Source organism: Morus notabilis, unplaced genomic scaffold (assembly GCF_000414095.1).
Source record: "Morus notabilis unplaced genomic scaffold, ASM41409v2 Scaffold384, whole genome shotgun sequence".
NCBI classification, from domain to species: Eukaryota; Viridiplantae; Streptophyta; class Magnoliopsida; order Rosales; family Moraceae; genus Morus; species Morus notabilis.
Window position 1 is genome coordinate 158,767 of NW_010387635.1, and position 16,682 is coordinate 175,448.

General features: G+C 34.0%; 1 protein-coding gene across 1 annotated transcript; it reads left to right on the top strand.

Annotated features, from left to right (window-relative positions):
* Positions 1-8,027: 8,027 nt before the first annotated feature.
* LOC112095324 (basic endochitinase-like) lies at positions 8,028-9,349 on the top strand. Its single transcript, XM_024177050.1, has 3 exons — positions 8,028-8,532; positions 8,611-8,770; positions 8,908-9,349. The coding sequence occupies exons 1-3, from the start codon at positions 8,055-8,057 to the stop codon at positions 9,335-9,337; spliced, it is 1,068 nt and encodes a 355-aa protein (XP_024032818.1). The 5' UTR covers positions 8,028-8,054; the 3' UTR covers positions 9,338-9,349.
* Positions 9,350-16,682: the final 7,333 nt, after the last annotated feature.

A 16,682-nucleotide genomic window follows, 5' to 3' on the forward strand; every position in this document is an offset into this window, starting at 1 on the left:
TGAGTAGTTCGTGGGGTCGTATTAACGATTTCAAAATGTTAATGAATGATTTCTTAAGCAAAGAGATTTTGTGAACTGGTAATAGAATTTATTGCTGTAAGCCTAGATAGGATGCGGAGAGTGCATCCTCGGGGGCAGAACCTGAAACTCGGTCCGGGTAGGCGAGGCACTTGGTTAGGTAAGTAATTTGTACTAATTACTTACTGAAGCCTGTAAAACGGTTATTTTCAGTTATATTTCCTTTGAGAAAAAGGATGTGAGGTTCCGGCTGTTCCGTCGGGATTGAATGTCTTATTTTATTTACTTATTTATTCATGTATTCCCTCGTACATTTATTATAACGTTTATTTCAAATTATATCCTACTGGGCATTTCGCTCACGTTTTATATTTTAAATGTACTAAACCCATCCCAGGAGATTCTAGGAGCGGTGCACAGTAGCTGGATATTTGCTACGGAGCAGCTGAGTTGTGCTGCTGTTGGAATCAAGTGAGGATCGTGGACATCCTCTTGGACAAATGTAAGGAATTTGAGAAATTCTGTAAACTTATATAATATTTGGATTTACTAGACTGTGGTTGATGTCTGTTGTAATGATTATTTACATGAACATGTATGTACGATACTGTATGTCCTGTGGGGTGGAGCCCTGTGTGTTAGAGGCTCCGGGATTCTGTAGTAATGAAATTATATTTTAATGCAGTCAAATGTGGGGCCTGGTTGGAAATCTGCTTTATTAATCTCTAATCGAGCTCCACGTCACCCACCCCGTTTGGGGGGCGTGACATCTACCCTTAGCGTTCATAGTGGAAAATGAAATGCTTTTGCCTTAGCGTTCTTGTTAACGCGTCTTATATTGGATATATAATTCGTTGTCAACAAAAAGAAGCAGAAAATTTTGGGAAAGAAGTTATTTATTGGAAGATTGGATACCCCTTTTTATTTCTTTTTTGTCGGATTCCTGCAGTCAATTGGCAATACTTTCAATGACCGAGAAGATAAAATGTATATGGTTAACTTGGTAATAACGTAACCTCATATTATCCCCTCAGAAAAACTTCGAAGACGTTTACACGTCAAATCCGTGGCTTATTAATGATATTTTATGAATAGGTTATGGTAATTTACTGACCACAATATTTCTACACTTACAGTTGAGACAAATAATCAGTAATTATTAGTCCGTATCCATGTATCATTGTTTTTGGTTTCCATGTATGAATTGGATTATCAAATTGCTCATCTTATTATTCTTATTTCAAGTAATTGATTTCAGTGTTGGTTGTCAACAGAACAAGAGTTTTAGTACAACCGATTATATTCATGCAATATCATCAGTTGTAGACAAACAAACCACAAGGATAATGAAATCAAAAGCACATGAACAAGCGCGAAAAAAAAAATTTTAATAAAAAGAAAATGAATCATCCTCTATTTTGTTTTTTGAGTAGCTCTAGTATATGCTTCAGCCATATACAAAAGTATTAATAGGAAGAAGAAAATAAGACTAACAAACATTCCCTACATGCATGATCTAATCCTTGTTCTACAACCAAAATGTTTGTATCAAATGATCTGACCAAAATGTTTGTGTTGTGTCAAGTCTGAATTTCTCAGCTTCATCAATGCATATGCAGTCTGATCTGACCTCCGTATTAATAGCTGAAATTAGATTAAAAAATGAAGAAGTTACTATCCTCTAGGATTTGTATCCAAAACTCAGTTCATTTAAAACGACAAACGCACTCACTAAAATAGATTAGTGAAAAGTGTTAGGTCCGTTTTTATCCTGGTGTCACAAGTGGTGTTGCAACACTTTACCGTAACACTGTTTTTAACAGTAAATCTGAAATTAAACCAGCAAGGCAAAATGCAGACAAATAATACAGGAATGTAAAGAACACCAGAAAAATGATATCACAGTTCGGTGCGCACACCTACTCTACGGGGCCACGCCCAGACAATGAACAATCCACTAAGTTCAAAGGATTACACACACCAATCGGACTTATACACCCAAAGAATCTCTCATTGACGTTGTCGCCGCCGTGTCGAATCTCCTTAATGGCCTTGTCCAGCGAGCACCACTCGTCTTCAAAACTGCACGGCGAAATCCCTTCGGCTGGCCGTGTGCTTTCTCCCGAAAGCTTCTAATCCTTCTCCCGAAGGATGATCTTCAATCAACACATAAAGGCTCACTCTCTCATAGACTTTTTCTGAATATTTCTTCTATAAAAACTATGCCCCAAATGTCTCCTTTAATTTCTAAAAGCTCAAAGACATAAAAAACAATTTCTCTTCCTTCCGAGGCACACCCCTTCACGTACACACATGCAATATATATATATATATATATAACAATAATTCACGTGTAATACAGGGCAAGCACCAATTCAATGCTTTTTCAAATCAATCCGATAGCCAATTTCAAATCCTTCTTAATGTGCTAGATTTAGTTTGCACACACACATATTACCTTATAAAGCACATACCCTCACATCAAAGCATAGGCCACTCTCACTCTTATTCTCCACGTTAATGCACCCACATATATCAACAATATATATATATATATATATATATATATATATCTAGCCTTTATACCTTTTTCTCCTTTTCCAATAATAGAAGCACTCATCCTTAACAACACGTTCAGCTCTCTACCTTTTCTGCCGTTCCAACCTTAATAAAAAACCTCCCAAGCTTGAAGATTTTCCGGCCATTCATCAACGAAGTCAACTCTCCAATCTCTGTAATCAAAACAAATCCTTTGATGTAGCAACAGACTTTCCTTAAAGGACCCCCTTATTTGCTGTGCCAGCCAAGTTTACACTAAATAGCAACCAATCTGTCAAAAATAGTTTTCGACTAATTTGCCAAAAATAAGCCAATCACAAGATACACTAACAATCTCCCCCTATGGCTATTTTTGGCAAAACTAACAAAAAGAACTTATTACAGGATAAAAAATAAAAAAAACCAACTAAGGGGGTTAATTGAATTAAGAGTTCTCCTCCTTTTTGACAAAAGACAGCCAAAGTTAAAAAATAATACTAATAGAAAAACCTTTTAGAAGCTGTTGCTCCCCCTGAGTCATCTACGAGTCTTACTCTCCCTGAATGTAACACTCTCTTAATCTTGATATTATCACCTATCAAATGCTTGGACCAGCCACCATTACTACACACACAACCATTAGTACATGCTTCTAAAGAAGTATAAGTCCTATGACACCTTAAGTCTGATTTCCTTACCCAAACACGTCTAGGAAATTTATTTTACACATCAATCCTTACTTTAGGTGTCATTCTTGAGTTTACAAAATTTGGTGGATTCATGAGCATACCTCTCTTCAAAGCATTCAAATACTTGTAGCATCTTGGTCTTATATGGCCAGTTAAACCGCAATAATGACATATGGGAACAAACTTTTTACGTCGTGGGGGTGAGATAATACCTTTCTTACTGGAGATAATTTGAGGCTTAGGTGCGGGTGTGTCCTTCACAAATACTGTCTTGGACGTTGAGCATTCACTAGTATAACCAAGTCCATGACAATCACAACTAGCTTTTCCCATAGAGAGAATATGATCTAATTTGGTGGTGCCGGAATTCATCATCTTCAAATTTTTCTGACTGCTCTCCAGTTCAGCCCTTGTGTCCTGTAGCTTTTTCTCATTTTCAGTAGCTTGAAATTCATAGTTAACGGTAGCCCTCTTAAGCACATCATTCTCTTTAACAAGCTCATCAACTCGCCCCCGTAGAGACTTATTCATTTCACACACTTTAACCCATTTGCTGAACATGGTCTTATAGGATTCTTGTATGGCATCAATAGTCAACTCCTCACCATCACTGTTACTTTCATAATCTGAAAAATCTCATTCGCTTTCACTGTTCACGGAATCTGTTACAGGCAGTGTTGCAACACTGTCTGCGACGCTTTTTGTAACACTGTCTGCAGAAACACTTTGATCAGTATAAACATTGAAAGCAACATAGTTACTCACATGGTCTTCATCCTCCTGACTGCTTTCAGAGTCTTCATCACTCCATGTTGCATTAAACGACTTCTTCTTCTTCTTGAGGGTGTTGGCACACTCGGATTGAATGTGGCCGTAACTGTCGCATTCCCGGCATTGAATACCCCTATTTTTTTGTCTTCATCTCTGTGTTAATTGCTGCAGCTTTATTCTTCTGGAGATGGTTGATATTGCCAAAGTTTGGCCTTTTTTTCTTCTTGTTGAACTTCTTAGTGCCATCAAGTAGTGGAGAGCGTGAAACCGAACCTCCTTCTTTAAGAAAATCTATCCCTGCTACAACAGACCAACTCCCAAAATCTCACCAAACAAAAGGTTTGTGAACCGCTTTGATACCAATTGTTAGGTCCGTTTTTATCCTGGTGTCACAAGTGGTGTTGTAACACTTTACTGTAACACTGTTTTTAACAGTAAATCTGAAATTAAACCAGCAAGGCAAAATGCAGGAAAATAATACAGGAATGTAAAGAACACCAGAAAAATGATATCGCAGTTTGGTGCGCACACCTACTCTGCGGGGCCACGCTTAGACAATGAACAATCCACTAAGTTCAAAGGATTGCACACACCAATCAGACTTATACAGCCAAAGAATCCCTCATTGACGTTGTCGCTGCCGTGTCGAATCTCCTTAATGGCCTTGTCCAGCGAGCACCACTCGTCTTCAAAACTGCACGATGAAATCCCTTCGGCTGGCAGTGTGCTTTCTCCCGAAAGCTTCTAATCCTTCTCCCGAAGGACGATCTTCAATCAACACATAAAGGCTCACTCTCTCATAGACTTTTTTTGAATATTTCTTTTATAAAAACTATGCCCCAAATGTCTCCTTTAATTTCTAAAAGCTCAAAGACATAAAAAATAATTTCTCTTCCTTCCGAGGCACACCCCTTCATGTACACACATGCAATACATATATAACAATAATTCACGTGTAATACAGGGCAAGCACCAATTTAATACTTTTTCAAATCAATCCGATAGCCAATTTCAAATCCTTCTTAATGTGCTAGATTTAGTTTGCACACACACACATTACCTTATAAAGCACATACCCTCACATCAAAGCATAGGCCACTCTCACTCTTATTCTCCACGTTAATGCACCCACATATATCAAATATATATATATATATATATATATATATATATATATCTAGCCTTTATACCTTTTTCTCCTTTTCCAATAATAGAAGCACTCATCCTTAACAACACGTTCAGCTCTCTACCTTTTCTGCCATTCCAACCTTAATCAAAAACCTCCCAAGCTTGAAGATTTTCCGGCCATTCATCAACGAAGTCAACTCTCCAATCTCTGTAATAAAAACAAATCCTTTGATGTAGCAACAGACTTTCCTTAAAGGACCCTCTTATCTGTGCCAGCCAAGTTTACACTAAATAACAACCAATCTGTCAAAAATAGTTTTCGACTAATTTATCAAAAATAAGCCAATCACAAAATACACTCTATACGTAGGAAGGTACGTTGAATTAATTGACACTCTCCCACCTCGGCCCGGCTATAATATCCTTGAGCGAGAATAAGCATGGAGTGTGAGCATTAGCTTGGAACTCAAACTTATCGCCACAAACATGGAAGTCTTTGACATCGAGTCCTCGGTCATGCTAAACCAGGGTATTGAAATCATGAAACACAAGTAATAGTGTTCCATTATTATTTATTACTTGAGTAACTTAAAGGATGATATTAATTGCCACAAAGGAATCCTTCTCCGTAAAAAGAAATAATAATGGAAAGCAAATTGCTCAAATTCAAAACTTTTTACGACGACATTCTTGAAAAAATCGTCACTAATAGTTCCGTTGACGTCACTTTCGGTCGTTACTTTCAATTTGAAAATAGTCATCCCTAAAATTTAGCGACGACATATTGTCGTCTCTAAAAATTAGCGACAATATGTTGTTGTCGCTAAAAAACTATTAGCAACCAAGATTTAACAACACGTGTTTGCGAGTCGTCGCTGAAAGATTTTAACAATGATTTTGGGTCTTTTAGCAACGACTATTGTGGTCGCTAAATCTTTGTTTTCTTGTAGTGGTTATTGTATATATTTTCTCTAATTTCTCAGTTTAAAATATTTCTTCTAAAATATGAACATTTTTTTTCTTCAAACACTTGCAACTACTTTTTTCATATGTACCCAAATAAATAAAAATGGAACTTAAACTCTTAAAGAGATTTTAGATTTTTTTTTCTCCAAAAGTTAATAAATTTAATATACACAGACATAGGCATGCTTCCAACTAGTTGTAATTAAAAAAAAAAGATAGAGAATATATTCAAATGAAGGAACATGTTTCAGAGGTACCTATATAATATTACAGTTAGTCCTTATCAAAAAAAGAAAATTACAATGAAAAAAAAGGAAATTAAAAAATCGTGGTTAAATTACAATGAAAAAGAAGGAAATTAAAAAAAAAAAGTGGTTTGGTGGTAGTTGGGGGATCAAGCACTCTATAAAACAGAAATATTAATAAATAATAAAACAGACAATATCGTAATTATTAGATATAAGTTTGTCATCCATCTTTTTTAACTCTGATTCCCTGTTACCAAACAAATCAAAGATAATTATAATAACCATTTTCATCATTTCCATTCCCTTTCCCTCTAAATATCTCTATCATTACTATTCTCCGAAAGATAAAACATGGCGTTTTTTAAAACACTTGACATTCTATTCCTTTTTATTTTATTTTTATTGTTGCCCCCTTCTTTAAACGAAGACAGAATATGATTATCTTCATACATAGATTTCCATGATAATTTCAAATAAGTTGGAACCTCTTAAAACCTCCTATCATACACTAGCAAAATCTGTTGAATTATAAACAGTTGTTTTTATGACCCAATAATAATAATAATAATAATAATAGTGGAATAAAATAATCCTGTAGGAAGCTAGCCTATTACCTATTGTACTATATATATGAAATAAAGACAAAAAAAAAAAAAAAAAAAAGGCAAGGGGTAGGCAAGGTGTATGCGTGGTAGGAAGTTCTGATGAATGTATGGCCAAGGGTGTGGTAATTTGTAATCCACATGGTGACATTGGGTAGAGATCCTTCGGTTAAAGTAAAGGCCATTAATGTGGCCTTGTGTTCTTTTCAAAAGCCAAGCACCTTTTGCTATAAATAGGGTTTTTGCCATTCATTTGTGTGTATCGCAAAAGAAGCGGAGAAAAAAGAAGCAAAAGCTTCTTGAGAGTAATGAACAAAGCATAGCTTTGTCTTGTGAGTGAGAGTGTGTGCCGAGAGAACAAACATTGATGTATTTTTGTGTAAGAATGTTCTCTCTTTTTTGAGTACCTAAAATAAGAAGAAAAAACAAACAAAATGAAAACTTTAAAAAAAAAAAAAGTGAAGCAATCCTTAAGATTTTTTGTTTTTTGTTTTCAATTTAAAACGCTCTCTACGTACTATGATTAGGGGAAGCATTTCTTTAAAGAAATTAGATGGTGTTATCCAAAAGAAAGGATAAGATAGAAGTCTTTATTACTACTTTAAGAGCTACCAATCTGATATATGGAACATGAGATTGCCAATGGCATTGCCCAATTTGAAATTGGCGTGAAATAATCCACACAATTACACTCTCATTTTATAAGAATAAAACTGGGTAAGTGAATATGAAATTTCCCACGCCCATATAAATATTAGGTAAATCGATCCATTGTATTAATGAAAGAAAAAAAAAACATGAAATAAAAAAAATTTTGAATCTAGCCATAATTAATAAAGTAAATAAATTTTGTTAGAAGGATAATGGATTGGAACGCAGTTAAGTGAGTACGAATAATGACTCCATGTTTAAAAAAAGAACTACTATATATAGACATTTTAAGTGAGTTCATTTACTACCTAATCAAAAAAGGAAATTAAAAAAACGTGGTTTGGAGGTAGGTGGGATTGAAACACTATATATAGACACATTTCAATCTCATTCATGAACCACCTTACTACTACTTGCAAGAGAAAAGAAAAAAAGTAATCAAGATGATGATCAACTTCCGCAGCGCTAGCCTTATAATAATCTTGGCCCTTGGCTTGTTGGTAGCAACATCCGGGGCTCAACAATGTGGAACACAATATCCCAATTGTAACTGTCCGGAGGGGTATTGTTGCAGCACCTACGGATACTGCGGCAAATCAGACGCCTACTGTGGCACCGGAAACTGTCAATGCCAATGCCCCGCTCCTTCTCCTCCACCGCCACCGCCTCCACCGCCTCCTCCCTATGTCCCGCCGCCTCCCCCTTCTCCCGAAGACGTCAGCAATATCGTTTCTAAGGACCTCTTCGAAGAAATGCTTCTCCATCGAAACGATAATGACAATTGTGCTATAGGCTTCTACACTTACGAGGGTTTCATTACCGCCGCCAGACGTTTCCCTGAGTTTGGTGCTACCGGCACTCTTGAAGATCGTAAGAGAGAGATCGCGGCTTTCTTTGGCCAAACTTCTCATGAAACCACAGGTACTAATTACTCTCTCTCTCTCTCTTAAGAATTTATGTACGTTAGAACGTATGTATAACGTATGTATTATTGTGTAGGTGGAGCAGGATGGCCCGACGCACCGGATGGTCCATACACTTGGGGATATTGCTATAATAGGGAGCTAGGAACCCCACCTGGGTATTGTGTTCCTAGCACTGAATGGCCTTGTGTTCCTGGTCAAGATTATTACGGCCGAGGACCCATCCAAATTAGTTAGTAAGTAGTAATCTAGAAATTGAATTAAGTAATAATTAAGTTATGGATGTTCGTAATTAGTTAATTACTTTTTGAGAAATATCAGTTATTTTCACTCATAATTGTTTGTTAAAAAATTCGTTTTTGAAACATATCAGCAACTACAATTACGGACCAGCAGGAGCCGCACTTGGATTAGACCTACTTAGCAATCCCGATCTGGTTGCCACAGACATCGTTGTATCATTCGAGACGGCCTTATGGTTTTGGGTGACTGTACAGGCCCCCAAACCCTCATGCCACGATGTTATCACCGGCCAATGGACGCCAAGTCAAGCTGACAAAGATGCCAACCGACTTCCAGGCTACGGTTTACTTACGAACATCATCAATGGAGGTCTAGAATGTGGCCATGGTCCTGATGATAGGGTGGAAGATAGAATTGGCTTCTATCTGAGGTACTGTGAGTTGCTGGGGGTGAGCCCTGGGGATAACTTAGATTGCTATAATCAAACTCATTATGGGGTTACTCTTCGGAATAATAATTTAAAATATGGGATACTCAAAATGCCTGTAGACATGGCATAATAACGTATATGGGACGAGAATAAATCATCATATTATTAGCTTTCTCATATCAACAGAAAGCTAGTAATTTGCTATATATAACTATATATGTTGCGTGTATGTAATAAAATAAGCACTCCTCAACTGCTTGTAATAATAAAATAATAAGCACCTCAGCTTAGTGTAGTGTGCTTTTTATATGATTTGTATCTGTAATAAAATAATATTAGCTTGCTCATATCAATTTTTTTTTTCCTCAAGGCCCTTACGATCTACCCTTACCATAGGAATGATGCTTCAATTTTTTTTTTCTTTTTTTAGACAGAGAAAAAAATTATTAAAAACACGGAAAGGAACATTACCAAAAAAAAAAATAATAAGTAAAAAAAAGAAGGAAAAACAAACTAAATGCAAACTATAAAAAAAAAAATGAAGTAATCTAAGAGAAAAATCTCAAGACTTTCTTAATGTTAAACCATTGCCACCAGAATCAATGAAAGCATTTCTTTAAAGAGGAATGGTGTTATCCAAAATTTTAAAACTGAAATTAAGGATATATAAGATTGCTGCTTTAAGTTCATTATTAAAATTATGAGTACCCATTCCTCAATCCCAATTGTATGGATTTTTCATGCCAAACTTAAGATAAATTTGGTAAAAGAAGTTTATTATGTCCCAACTAAATCGACACCTACAAATAAATTATTTTATATTAAATCTCTCACACCATTTTATTAATAAAAAGAAAAATACATGGAAAAAGAAAAACTCTGAATCTAGTCACAACAATTAAATAGTGAATGCTTCTTAATGGAAAGGTAATTAATAAAGTTAAGTGACAGTACAAATAATGACTTCATATTTCTACAAGAAAGATAGAAAGTTAATAAAATTAAGTGAGTACGAATAATGAAACTCAACAAGAAAGATATATTCAAACTCAGCATGAACATATTTCAAAGGTATTATTAATTAGGTCGGTGGTCTTCTCTGGATAATAATAACAGCGGAGGCCTGTTTTTTTTTTTCGCTTCAGGCGGGCAAGAAGTTCCATCTGAGGTTCAAATAATTGGAGATCCTGTAGTTTCTTTTTTGTTTCTTAATTTTAAATCAAAATTTATGATTATTTCTTTTCTGTTGGATTCTCTTTTGTGCAATCTTTTGTAGTCTTAATTACTTAAAAGGGAAATATTCTTAACTCGTAAAAAAGAAAAGAAAAAAGAAAAACGTGTTTCCAAGGTAGGTGGAATTCCAAAACTCTATACAACAACATTGCACTCTCATCCATGAATCAATCTTTTGCTCACAAAAAAAAAAGAAAAGAAAAGAAAAGAAAATCTACATACATACATACATATATATATATATATACACACATAAATATAATATAATATAAGACGATAGAGCTCCTATGCCAACTAGGTTGGTACCCCTAAACCTCTTTATTCATACTGCTTTTCACTCTACATTATTAATAAGAACAAAAAATAAAAATTTAACAAAGGATTAAGAATACAACAAAAAAGTCAAAAAAGACATCGGCATAAAAAATAAAGATTTTATAGGAAATTAAATAAGAACAAGCGGAGAGCTAACACCACACGGTCAAGTCAAAACTACACAGTGAAAAATTAGGTAAAAATCTTTCTAGTAAAACCAAAATAATTTAAAACACATTCGAAATTCTTTCTTATCGGATAGTACGTGTTCCATGGTCGATCATGAATTATAGTAGTAGAAATGTCACAATAATCCGCTTGTCTCTTACTGTTTATTCTAATAAATGTATTCGTCTCCTTTTGCATTACCAAGAACACGTTGATCGCATGTTTTTTTTTTCTCTCTGTTTTTCTTTTCTTTTTTTTTTTTTTTTTTTGTGTGTTGTCTATTATATGCTGATCGTTTTCTGTTGTAATTAGTTATAAATAGGATGATGTTTAGGAGATACGTTAAAGCATCTTTGCAGTACGTAGTTTTTTTTTTTTTTAACAGATGTTTGCAGTACGAACTAGTTTTGTTTATTATACCGCTTTTTGTTATTCTCTTTATTTACATCGAAAATTTTTTCTCTCTGTAACGCCCACAAAATTAAAAATTATTAAGTGTGTTTAATTATGTAAAATTAAAATTATTGGTGTGCCAAATTAAATATTTAATTATAAATATTGGTGTTTTTGTACCTGAAATTTAATTTAACATCATTTTGTCATTTTTGGAAATTTTCATTTTAAGCTATGGATTTTTCAAAAATTTCATTTTACCCCAATTTAAAAAAAAATTGTAATTCCTACTTCTATGGCACCGTTTGACATCTTTAGACTTATCCAATTTTTTAAAAATACTAAATTAATGCTATAAATTTTTAACTCTCATTTTTACTCATTTCATTAGTCTCCTTTTCACGCTTCTTTCTTCCCTTCTTTCCCTCATTGTTTGCAGAGAACTAGCCCCTTCCTTTTACTAGAGAAACTCAAACCTTTAGAATTGAGAAACCCATCTTTGTTTTAATTTCTTCATTAGAACTCATCAAGCGTAAGGGGAAACTTGAAGTCTTTGTTGAAAAAAACTGAGAAACCAGGTTAAGGGAAGTGATTGAATCGTTGAATTATTTAATAAAGGATCATGGGACAGTTAAAGCGGAAACGGGCAAACGTCGGGCAAACGTCGGGCTAACGTCAACACTGAAGAAATTCGTCAGTAAAATTTATGCCAAAGAGGTAGGATATCCGAATCCTTTCTTTGTTGGCCTTTATTTTTAAGAATTTAATTTGGATACAGTATTACTTTAAGCAAATGACTTTATAAATGATTTGAGAAATATCGCCTGTGTTTGGAGTTGTTTTTGTTTTTCACGTTTTTTGAGGAAAAAAATAAAAATTAGAGAGAAATGACATTTGATACAATTAAATACAAGAAACGGAAATGAAAATGATTTTTTAGTTTAGTGTAAAATGGGAGAGAAATGAAAAACGACTTTTAGTTGTTTTTCATTTTTTGTTTCCGTATTCTCCTCTCTTGAGTAGAGAGAGAAAGAGAGACATTAATGGATTTTTTTATACTAAAAATAATCTTTTGATAAAACTACCAAATGCATTTTTAAAAATAATTTATGTTTGAGATTGAAAACGTTTTCATTTTGATTTTTATACAAAAAATAAAATTATTTTGGAACAAGTTCCAAACACACCCATCATGATTTACAGAATTGATATTTTGAAAATTATTGTGGCTTCGGAAAAAGAATTCCAAGAGTTGAGTATGTTGTAGGGTAAAAAGTCCAAATTAACCTTGACCCAGACATTAGATGGGGTCCACGCGTCATAAATGAAGACATTAAGTTACCAGAGACAGCTCACTCCTAACTGCCACGTCAGACAATGCACATCTTAGAAGTAGAACGTAAGTGAAGGGAATGACATACATTGGCGGTCGAATGCTTCGAGGAGTTGAAAACAACAAGAGGCATATGAAGTTGAGCCCATGCAAATAGAGAGAGATGCAGGATTTCACCCGAGATTTGTGATTTGTAATTAAAATAAGCGAAGCCAGTAGGGAAGTAAGTGTGAAAATCCTACTAATTGGCAGAAATTCCAACTGACTGGAGATATTACCCCAGAATGTGGGAAAATATCCTGGAATAAAACAAGAAAAATTACAGAGGATGTGAAGGGGTATATATATATATATATATATATATATATATAATTCAAACTCAGAAGGGGATCTATAACATTTTTTTCTAGAACATAGTAAATTTCTCATCCTCACAGTAGACGTAGCTTTTGAACAAAGGGTGAACCACTATAAATATGTGTGTTCTTATTAATTAAGGTCTTTTAATCTTGTTTTTACTCATTCACAACGCATTAATCACGTTAAAATCCGGTTTATTTCTGTTGACGAATTTCCACTGTCAACAGAGTATATACCAATTATGGATATTGAATATTTTTATATTTTCCTTAGTTTCAGAAATGGTTTTTAGGTATTTTAAATTTTATACTTGGATAGGTCAGATTGCACACACGGTACGAAAGTGTACTTTTCTAATCGGGAGAACAACCTCAGTATTTGTTGGCAATGGCCCTGGAATATTACACACTACTATAAGTTAATAGTAGGGACACCAATTGCATTGTTGGCATTGTTATTTTTATTTTTATATCTACATGTTTATTGAATCTGCATTATTTATTTATTTATCAGTTTATTTACTGAAAAATGTGGTTTTGAAAATTGGTTTTTAACAGCTTAGGTTTCAAAAATAACGGCATTTTTAAAGAAATATTCTACTGAGTCTTTCACTCATGTTTTAGGGATTAAAATTTTTCTCCTCCCAAATTGTGTGGAACTAGCTAAGTTAGAGTTATGAATTTGGGTTACCGAACATGTTAGTGGCTCTCAGAGATTTCTATAAGCTAACATAAGGTATTAGTTGTTTAAGTTTCAGTATTTCTGTAATTGTTTTATAAAAACTATACTGTACAGTCCTGATATTGTAAAAGATTTTGTAGTCAGATTGTTTTAATTACATTTGGACTTTTAAGCCCTCGCGAGGCATTAATTTAATTATTATTTTCGAGTCGACAGCCTCCTTCGTCCCTCGTTCGTCCACCACGCCTCATTTGTCCAACAAATATTTCCCACCTTTTTTTTTGTCGTCCTTTGAACTAGCTAGTTTACTCTTATAATTGTAGTTAGCTTTTTCTAAGTTCTTTTTAGTCAACATAGTAAGTGGGAGCTTGACATGGTTTGAGTGGTTGAGTTGCTAGCTAGGTATTAATCTTTGGGATGTCTTAAACCTTTTTTATGCAAATTTTAAACCAAAAAAAAAAAAGAAGAAAAAGCTCTCTGATTACTCTATAGTTCTTTGAAAAAAAGAAAAAAACTAATCATATCATATGTATTTTCTGCTATTGTAACTGATACAATACAACTTGCTGGTGTACTATGGTTGGTTTTCCACTAATTCTGATTTCTTTTTGGATTTTAGAAAGAATAATGAAGTGGGCATCGGTTAAAAAAAAAAAGTGTGGTTGAGGGTATTTGGTATGGAACATCCGTGTAGGAACACATGTATATTGGCCACTTTGCAAAAGTGAGTTCGTTATTTGAATGATGTTATGGGGCACTAAAGGTGCTGCTAAGTACCACATATAGATCGTTGATGATTTGTACGTTTTTCTGTGACCTGGTCTCACCAAAAACCTTATTGATAAACTAATTCTTTTTGTTCACCATTGTCTCACCAAAAGTACTTCTGCCTTGTAAGCTGTTTAAAGCTAGATGGATTAGTATGCTCACCTATTTGAATGCTACTTCTTTTACGCAAATCAAAAGTACTTCTGCATGACTCATATATGAGTGACCACATTTCAGGATTCTCGAACTATAGCTTTGTAAGAGCATTTCTAATTATAGTTTCGTATGAGGATTCATGTCATGACTCAAATTATGATTCGTAACTCGCTATAGTGTTTTCTCTTACAAAAAACACACGTACACCGAAAATGATTCTGAATCATGATTCTAAATCTGTGAACCAAACGTCTTAGAACATGTCTTTAACCAAAATAGTTAATGATTTAACTTTTTTTTTTTTTTATTTTGACTTTTCTGCACTCCAATCATTAACTAAATGATTAGCTACTTTAAAAAATGTATTTCACACTAGTCAATTAACTAGCAAGAATAGACAATCCCTTTAATCTTTCCTATTGTTTTTATTCTTTCAAATAGTAGTAAATGCAAGGTTTTTTTTAAGCTCAATAAAGTTATTTATATTTCAAATTTAATAAATATTTAAATAATTTATACTAAGTTAAAATATAAAGTATAGTTAGAGTGACTCACTCAATAATTGCTAATTAAAATAGCTTTCTAATCATTTTAACTAAAATTTAAGGAATTCACTTAGAAATGGTGTGTAACTAGTCCAACTATGCACCTTTTTTTTTTGTTTTTTTTCCTTCTAGTTTGGATTTTGAACGGAAGGTTTTAGTAAGGCATGGTTGGAATTTCTAACCTTGCCAGAATTGGGCTGGAATTCTAGCAAGGCTAGAATTGGGCTTGGGCCTTTGGACCAATTCGCGACTGACCTTTTTTGGTTTGGTTTGGTTTTGTTTCTTGATGCCTTTGTGCATTTCTTTTCTTGAGCATGCGTGCGATTTTCTGTTATTTTTTCCTCTTTATTTGTTCGAATTTTTCTTTATTATTTATTAAGTAGAGTGAGAAGCTTCGTGGAGGATTTGTGATTTAAGAGTATGAACCTAGTTAGAATGTCCTGTTGCACTTTATTGTTAGTTGCTCCTTCTAATCATTTATTAAAAAAAAAAATCTAGTTATGGACTGCAGAAGTTCCTACAAATGATTTTCTTTTTCCTTTTGCAGGGTATATTGTGTTTTTTTTTTCTTTTGCAGTGTATATTATGAGTGAAATTAATTGGCTAAACTTGTTGCAACGTCCTAATCTCAGGTGAGGTTTGATCCGAAAATTTACAAGTATAAACTTGTTTAAACTTGTTGCAATCAAATGTCATATTTGGCATTTGTTATACTTGGTTGCAAATTCATTGTGAATCTAGTATAAATAATAACATTACAGTGAATTTTCACTCAAATGAGAAATTTTAATATTAGCACATCAATTTAACATTGTATTAAAAATGCGAATATCAATCATCTACATTTTTTGATGTCATGATGAAAAAAGATAAGTTTTAATGCACTATTATCTTACTTTTCCTAGCCCTTGTTTTGGCCTTTTGGTGTATTTTGTCCTTTTTATTCAAACTCTCGTGTTCGTTTCTTTATTAATAATATTCTAGTGGAGAATTTGATAGAAAATTAAGTTAATAGTGAGTGTCAACCTAGTAATTGGGGTGTGCTAGTTGCCTATGATCTCAACTTTTCTCGTTAAGACTATATGTGTTAGATCTAAACTTATCAAACTAATGATTGTCTCATTACATAAAACACTTTCATGCAAATAGAATGAGTTGTGTTTCTACTTACTCGTTTAAACTGCGGACAGAAGGCCGTCTGTATGAACTATTCAAATGCCGCATCATGTGTAAAAGAAAAAGGTAATTCAGCACTAACTAAAAATTTGGCTAGTGCCTCACGAGTACGTTATGCATTGTATGTAAAATTTTACAACCCTTGTTATGTGAGTGATAGTGTTTGTTGACGAGAGTCCACACTCCCACCTTGCTGCAACAGTAGGCATGCTTTCCACTGTCTATCCAGATGACTAGTACTCAACACTTTTTATTAAAAAAATACTTTTTACAATATTTACATACCGCGCGAATTTCTATTTCACCTGTGTTTAGATTTGGTAGGGGCTCCTCTGTGAAATGCTACC

What these genes read in the sequence shown, in the direction of transcription:
- LOC112095324 (XM_024177050.1), top strand. Translation starts at nt 8,055, where the DNA reads ATGATGATCAACTTCCGCAGCGCTAGCCTTATAATAATCTTGGCCCTT. An exon ending in AACTTCTCATGAAACCACAG is followed by an intron (nt 8,533 to 8,610) that starts GTACTAATTACT and finishes ATTATTGTGTAG; the next exon opens with GTGGAGCAGGATGGCCCGAC. An exon ending in GGACCCATCCAAATTAGTTA is followed by an intron (nt 8,771 to 8,907) that starts GTAAGTAGTAAT and finishes GAAACATATCAG; the next exon opens with CAACTACAATTACGGACCAG.